At 47.2% G+C, this 8,138-nt stretch overlaps 1 protein-coding gene across 2 annotated transcripts; it reads left to right on the top strand.

The window, feature by feature from the left end:
- The first annotated feature begins 1,184 nt into the window (after positions 1-1,184).
- On the top strand, positions 1,185-5,932 carry LOC124688939 (phosphate transporter PHO1-2-like). 2 transcript variants are annotated; one of them, XM_047222556.1, is made up of 14 exons: positions 1,186-1,589; positions 1,692-2,037; positions 2,239-2,611; positions 2,802-2,850; positions 3,223-3,297; positions 3,397-3,526; positions 3,617-3,737; positions 3,872-4,115; positions 4,199-4,303; positions 4,382-4,426; positions 4,506-4,658; positions 4,742-5,020; positions 5,096-5,232; positions 5,342-5,932. In XM_047222556.1, exons 1-14 carry the CDS (start codon positions 1,341-1,343, stop codon positions 5,427-5,429), a joined length of 2,394 nt encoding a protein of 797 aa, XP_047078512.1. In that variant the 5' UTR covers positions 1,186-1,340; the 3' UTR covers positions 5,430-5,932. The 2 variants fall into 2 exon arrangements, with proteins under 2 accessions (XP_047078511.1, XP_047078512.1); XM_047222555.1 differs by having other exon boundaries at positions 1,185-1,589; positions 4,742-5,232.
- The last annotated feature ends 2,206 nt before the right edge of the window (positions 5,933-8,138 follow it).

Genomic DNA, 8,138 nt, shown 5'->3' on the forward strand with positions numbered 1-8,138 from the left:
AATCCCGTCAGTTAATTAATAAAGCTCTCACTGATTCGCAAAAAAAAGAGTGCATATATTAATATAAGGTCACATAAGAACTATCGTCCAACTCATAGTCTAAATTTTCATTTAGAATATTGTGCTAATGCAATATAAAAAAACACAAACATGATCAATAATATTGTGTCTTCTTAGATAACATAATCACCAAACACTCCCTAAATAAAATGCGGTTAAAATTTACATTAGATTCCATTACCCTATGGGAGTCCCCTAAGGTTAGATGATTAAAATGTTTCACTCACATTTATTCACTTAGGATCCTTTTGATAATATTTGAAATCACAATATGTGAACTACAAATTTATTTATTCCCAGTTATTTTTGGCACTTCAAAAGTAATGTTCTTGCATTTGAGAGGGCTACCAAGCTAGTTCCTTCAATAATACACAGCCGTGACTCGGTCGACACAGTATCAATATCTCGTACGGATACACTCGTGGATCGATCTGCATGCATCCAATTCCAGGTCGGCTCAGCCAGCGTCCATCAATAGTAATCTCCTGGATTTGACGTGTGTGAGCAAGCTGTAACCGATCTGGTGAGTGCGAGCGTACGTGAGCGGATGGCTCAAGGAACCGTGTTTGCTTAACCCTGCAATCGCTCGTGCTCCCCTGTCTTTTCGCCCAAAAGATGGCCCAATGAAACGGACTTCAACTTTTGTCTCTGCTAGCTCATCCTCTACCTCCTTCCTTCCCCCTTTCTATCTTCCTGACTGAGTAACGCATGCGAATTAGTGCAACCAGTTACGTCCATCGATCGAAAGATAAACAAATTAGTAGAACATTTCGTGTACTACATTGGATTGTGTGGTGCAAACACTTCAAGCTCTCCACTACGAATCGCCGATTAATTTCGCTTCCTTCTCACCATCAACTTTCCTCTTCTTTAATCCTCCCTTTAGGACTAGTTTCCCCTTTAATTCCTTGAATACCTAATTCTTTTATCTCCTTTAGGCTAGCAATGCAAGCACCACTATCGCTCGTCCATCCCGATCGCGCGAGCACTAGACACAGTGATTCCCAATTTGTGCATGAGTGGGAATAGAGAACGTACTCGGACAGGAGAGGAGAAGAGAAGAGTACCGTGGCTTCTCCTCTGTCGTGTGTCCTCCATCTATATAAGCACGATGGCTTGTACCACCACTCATGCCTGTCCCTGTCCCCCGGCCTCCCCATGTAAGCTCGGCTAGCTAGCACGGACAAGAAGCAACTCGCACAGACTCCCCCGGCCGGTCGAGCTAGCTGATCATCGTACGCGCGCGTATATAGGCGGCGGCGTGGCGCAGCGGAAGAGACATGGTGAAGTTCTCAAGGGAGTACGAGGCCAGCATCATCCCGGAGTGGAAGGGCGCCTTCGTCGACTACAAGTGCCTCAAGAAGCTCGTCAAGAAGATCAAGGTCGCACGCCGGGACGAGGATGACTCGACCACCGCCGCCTCCGACGCCGACGCGCTCGTCGCTGGCGCAGGCGCCGGTGGATTCTCCGTCCTCAACCCCGTCCGCGCCATCGCCGCCCGGTTCGCGCCCAGAGTGCAAGCTTCTCCGGTACGTGCCTCTTGCTTCTTCCTTGGCAGATACTATGGCCGGTTGGTTTTGCCTACGTGCAAGGTGCTGACGTACGTGTGCTTTCGATGTGCATTTCTGCAGGAGGACGAGGAGAGCTCGGATTCGTCGGGCGAGCTCGTGCGGCCAGCAGCCAGGCATGAGCGGGAGTTCCTGGAGAGGGCGGAGGAGGAGCTGGAGAAGGTGGACGGCTTCTACGCCACGCAGGAGGCAGAGCTGCTGGGCCGCGGCGAGGCGCTCATCGACCAGCTCCGCATCCTCGCCGACATCAAGCGCATCCTCGCCGACCACGCCGCCTCGCGCCGCGCTAGGGGCCTCCTGAACCGCACCCGCTCCATGCCGGCGACGGCGCCGCTCTCCCCGGCGCTAAGCGGCTCCGGCCGGTTCCTGCTCTCGGTCTCGGGCCTCGCCTCGCCGCAGTCCATGTCAGGTAGGTGTATGATGCACACGGACGCGTCCGTTCCGTTCGTCCGTTCGTACGCCTCAACGGCTCGTATCATGTATTTTTTCCAACCAAACCCACGTCACGTCTCAGCAGTCAGCACACATGAACCCCACTGGTTCATCTCATCCTTTATGCATGCACACATACTCCAAACACGTGACCAACTACAACTGTCAACTGTCGCAGACGGGAGCGTGGAGCTGCAGCAGGCGCAGATGACGGAGGGCGCCGCCGTGGCCGACGAGGTGATGGCGGCGCTGGAGCGCAACGGCGTCAGCTTCGTGGGGCTTCCCGGCAAGAAGGACGCCAAGAAGGACAGCAACAAGACCAGGAGCGGCTCCCTGCAGCTGCCAGCGACGGTGCGGATCGACATCCCGGCGACCAACCCCGGACGGACAGCGCTCAAGGTGTGGGAGGAGTTGGTGAACGTGCTGCGCAAGGACGGCGCCGACCCCGCGGCCGCCTTCGTCCACCGCAAGAAGATCCAGCACGCCGAGAAGAACATCCGCGACGCCTTCATGGCGCTCCACCGCGGCCTCGAGCTCCTCAAGAAGTTCAGGTAGGCCATCGCCCTCGACGTCATGCGCCTGCCTGAGCTGGGCGCCATGCACGACTGATTCAGTTAATCTATTTTCATTTTCTTATGATCTGAGAATTGTGCCAGTAGCCAAGCACTACCTTTTGTGGTGTCTCTGACGGCTTTTCTCTGCTTTTTCTCCTGCGTTTCAATGGATGATTGATGGTTGCAGCTCTCTGAATGTAAAGGCATTCACCAAGATTCTCAAGAAATTCGTCAAGGTTCGTCATAACATACCACCCACTAGCAAACATATGTGTACTTTACTGCATTCGAAAATGGATGGACAGCAAGAGGGTAGAGTCTTAAGATATAGACAAAATAAAAGGAGAAATGATGTGCTTAAATTATACCTCTTTTAGGCGAGTATATAGTTGACGTAGTATAAACTATAATCAAATAGCACACTGCCAGCTAAGTGGTCTGTGTGGCCGTCCTAGTGAACAGGCGGCAAGCAGATACAGACTTTGTAACAATAGCAACAAGAAAAACTAGTCTAGCTCTGAAGAAAAGGATTAGTGATAGAATTCATTGACATACATGTCTAAACTGAAGTTTTACGCTATCGGCAACTAACACTTATCTTCTCTCAGGTGTCAGAGCAACAGCGAGCAACGGACTTGTTCTCAGAGAAGGTGAAGAGATCATCGTTCAGCACATCTGACAAGGTATCGTCATCATCTCATAAGATTTCTATAAGCGTTTCAGACTTATTGGACCACGAACTGAATGAATTATTGGATATTATACTGTGAAATCTGGAGCAGGTTCTTCAGCTTGCGGACGAGGTGGAGTCCCTCTTCATGAAGAACTTCGCGGGCAATGACAGGATGGTTGCGATGAAGTACCTCAAGCCGCAGCAGCCCAGGAGCACACACATGATCACCTTCCTCGTAGGCGCGTAGATTTCAGTTACCAGATTCATCTTATATGTGCCATCTATAGTATCGAAATTATAATTTGTTGTTTTTCGTTTCGTGTTTTCAGGTTTGTTCACAGGCACATTTGTGAGTCTGTTCATCATATATGGTATTTTGGCCCATGTTTCTGGCATTTTTTCCTCTGCTGGAAATACAGCCTACATGGAAGTAGTTTACCATGTTTTCAGGTAATTTCAAGTATGCTATGTTGTTGGCATGAGCTCAGTGTTTTTTTTTTTTTTATATCTCTATTTAACAGTTCAGAATAAAGGGTGCAAATTTACTTCAGACTGACAGTAGTTGTGCTTTCGCTCTTCTGCAGCATGTTTGCACTCATCAGCCTCCACTGCTTCTTGTACGGATGCAACTTATTCATGTGGAAGAGCACCAGGATAAACCAGAATTTCATCTTCGATTTCGCCCCGAACACCGCTCTCACGCACCGGGATGCCTTCCTCATGTCTGCATCGATCATGTGCACGGTGATTGCCGCGCTGGTCATCAACCTGTTCCTTAGAAATGCCGGTGCGTCCTATGCCAATGCTGTGCCTGGCGCACTCTTAGTGGTAAGTAACACAACCATATATGGGGGAAAATTCATAAGTCAGGTTGTGTTGCAACTGATCTCAGTTCTGAAATACTATTTCAGTTGTCAATGGGAGTTTTAGTCTGTCCATTTAACGTGTTCTACCGCTCGACACGGTACTGCTTCATGCGCATCTTGCGAAACATCGTATTCTCTCCATTTTACAAGGTAAGGATACATCTAAAGTTTTCGACCCACACACTTCTATGAACATATATTTGATGACATGCCTTCCTTTTGATGCAGGTTCTGATGGCCGATTTCTTCATGGCTGATCAGTTAACTAGCCAGGTAATAATCAAACTTGCACAATTATACGATGTATCCTTTAAATGCAAGCCCTTAAAAACTAAACGGGTATCTATTGCAGATTCCGCTACTAAGGCACATGGAGTTTGCAGCGTGCTACTTCATGGCAGGAAGCTTTAGGGCTAATCCATATGAGACGTGTACAAATAGCCAACAATACAAGCACCTAGCCTATGTGATTTCCTTTCTCCCTTACTACTGGAGAGCTATGCAGGTATAGATGGACTCATGAAAAATAGTATGATTTCAAGTTGTTCCAGTCACTTTCAAATTAAACCTTGTGAATACGTTTTGCAGTGTTTAAGAAGGTACCTGGAGGAACATGACACGAATCAGCTTGCCAATGCTGGCAAGTACGTGTCGGCAATGGTTGCAGCTGCTGTCAGGTTCAAGTACAGCGCTACACCGACGCCATTCTGGAAGTTGATGGTTATCATCTCTTCCTCAGGTGCCACTCTTTACCAGCTCTACTGGGACTTTGTCATGGACTGGGGCTTCTTCACCCCAAAATCCAAGAATCGATGGCTTCGAGATGAGCTAATCCTCAAGAACAAGTCGGTCTACTACATTTCAATGGTACTGTACTTTGTTCAACTAATTTATAGTACAACATCAAAACAAGCTAGGATCACTTATTCCTTCACAATGCAGGTGCTAAATCTGGCACTGCGTCTAGCCTGGACGGTGAGTGTAATGAAGATTCATGTTAGTAAGAACCAGACTCGTCTGCTGGATTTCTCCCTTGCTTCACTAGAAGTAATTCGGCGAGGACACTGGAACTTCTACAGGTATTTGAAACTAGTATAGAGCTGGCATCATTCTCTTCAGTTTAGTTTTCTACCTGGTTTTATAAAGTTCAGTGTTTTAGTTATAACTTGGGTACATCGCTGACCGCAGGCTGGAGAATGAACACTTGAACAATGTTGGCAAGTTCAGAGCGGTGAAGACTGTCCCGTTACCATTTCGTGAGCTTGAAACTGACTGAGAAGTCACAGAGAATAGTGTGCCCAATATCAAGGGAATTTAGGATCAGAGTTCGAGGAATTGTAAGCTGACCCTGGTAGTCTTGTTGTTAGATTTGCTGACGAGGCGGAAATAAAATCTTCGGAATGGTCGCCGTAGTCTATTCTTGAGCCACCTTCCTTTCGTCTCGGCTTGTTCGCGCGGGGTGAATCGAGGTGGAGAGTGCTGCCACCAGTTCGGCCGCTCAATCAAGGTAGGCGGCGCCACCTCGGCTGGTTCGAGGTCGGCGTGCCTGATTTGCCGACTACCTGACATGCCCCTATTCGGGCTACCAAGCCTGTCGAGTGTTCGGGTAAATACCAAGATATATATTTTTGTTCGATTGGTTTAGTTTTTAGACAAAAGGAATTGTAAATCATATTGCTTGTAACATTGTAAATGAGTTCGTCCATGTTCATGTGTTTGGCGGGAGCTCTTTTTTGAGTACTCGGCAATGTGAGGCGATTTGAACATTTATTTGTTTAACAATCATCACTACGTCAGGCACCCAGATTGCTGGCACCAAAAAGTGCCGGCAATTCTACCAAAAGTGTCGGCAATGGTTTTTTGAGGTAGACAAAAAATGTTGTATTTGATCCTATCAAGATAGGTCTCTACCAGCACTTTCAGGAAAATGCCGCCATATATATTTTAAGGCACTTGGAAAATACCAGTAATAATTATTTCACTCACTTACTAATAAGCCAGTAAAGAGTTTTTCCGGCACTTTCAGGAGGTGCCGTGGAATTTTTTGCCGGCACTTTTCAGTAGATGCCGTGGAATCTTTTTCTGGTACTTTGATGGAGATGTCATCCAAAATAAATCCGGCAGTTTCAGAAATGCCACCAAAAGCTTTTTCAGACCTTTAATTCTAGTGCGCTAATTCTTTTTGTAGGCATTTTTTAATTTGCTGGAGTGCCAACAAACAATCGTGCAATCTAGTTAAGCAACATTAACACTCAATTTATTGAACAAATATGTCCAAAAAATCTAGCAGTCAGTCAACATTTTGAAACATCCAACATGGTCCACAATAGGCATTTAACTTACACGACCAACATGCTTCACAATCCAGGAAACATGACCACATAGTTCACAATCTAGAAAACCATTAGATAAAACACACAACAAAGTTCATCTAACTTGTCTGACCAACATGGTTTATCAAGCAGTAGACTTTGATTAAATCATCCTGGCTTTTGACTTGAAGTTTGAGGTCACACATCATCCTAGCTTCCATCTAAATTGGCTTTTGACTTAAAGGTGAAGTTTCTCCTCCTCTTAGTTGTCTGACTGACAGGGTTCTCAGTTTTTTTTTTCCGATTTGCTGCTCGTTTCTCCAATGTTAGCACCCTACCATCAGATCTAGAATTAAGGCGCAAGTTCTTGTCCATGCTGCTCATAATTTTTGCATGAGCCAAGTCCACATCTACCGCCACTTTCTCAGGTGGTTCTACACCTGAGTGAAGCTAACGCTACACTACAATGTTTAAATAGGGCCTTCGCCACAACAGTCAGATGGACTTACTTGAATCCTTTGTCAAAATTCTCACTCCGCTCTTAATCATGGCACACATATTCTCTAATACTAAGTTGGACATGAAGGGAAGCCATTTCATGGTCGCGTTCGCCTTCTAGGAGTACTTCAAGGCCTTGGCCGCGTTAGTGCGGTTCTTGCTCTTCTTTGTGGAGGCCATCATCGACGCCACCTCTACCGCTACCTGAGCCACCAGGTCAGCCACATGCCCTTTTTCGGAGGCACAGTGGTGACCGCCATCTTGGACTCATAGAGGGGTTGTGAATCAGCAACTTGCGAAGGGACCTGAGAGTCCCCAACGCAGACAAGAGCCTGCCTAAAGTCATCGAAGAAGGATTCATACACACATCGTAGTACAGAGAACGTGAACATACTTGGAAACAAAGACATGGCTAACGTGGACAATACAAACCATACCACCATCATGCTAAATCAGACAAGCAATACATGGAAAATGTGAACAACACAAACCCTAGCAAGATCATAATAACTCAGCACATTTGGGATGTACAAGGAATGGGAAATGTGACACCCTAGCAAGATCATGATAACTCAGCATAATTGGGACCACCCTGCAACAAGATCAAACCCTAGCCAAGATCTGACAACTCCTAACCAAGATCCAAGCATAACCGAGCAACTGGGGGTGAGGGAATCCTTGCAGTCATCGCCAGAGGGGAAGAAGTGTTGCACCAAGAAGAAGATGAAGCCACCGAGATACGGTCGCCGCCACTGCCGTCGCCGGCCGGAGATCCGTGCGCCGCTTACTTGCTTGCTGACGGGAGGTGGAGCTCGATTTTTTTTTGGGTGGGAGTGGAGTGGAGAAGGGGGTAGAAATAGACGATGGGGCGCGGCGGGAGGTGATGAAATCCTTCCCGCCCTCCTTTTCGCTTTTCGCAGCTCGCGCCATCTCCCTCCTTTTCCCCGCTCGTGCGCCGAAAATCCCTTTTGCATCAGCTCCGTGCTAGATTTGGGTGGCTCGCTCGAAACGATCGATTCGGGCGTTGTTCCAGGACCTGGCCCAAGGATGTTTTAAGAATCGTACGTTGTAATAAAATGGAGGAGCCCAGGCAACCAATCAGATCCAAAATTGGTGATCCGATGCGAGCCCAGGGTTTCCAGTTTTCAAAAAAAAAAAAAAAAAAAAAACTGGTG

This window comes from Lolium rigidum, chromosome 2 (assembly GCF_022539505.1).
Source record: "Lolium rigidum isolate FL_2022 chromosome 2, APGP_CSIRO_Lrig_0.1, whole genome shotgun sequence".
NCBI lineage: Eukaryota > Viridiplantae > Streptophyta > Magnoliopsida > Poales > Poaceae > Lolium > Lolium rigidum.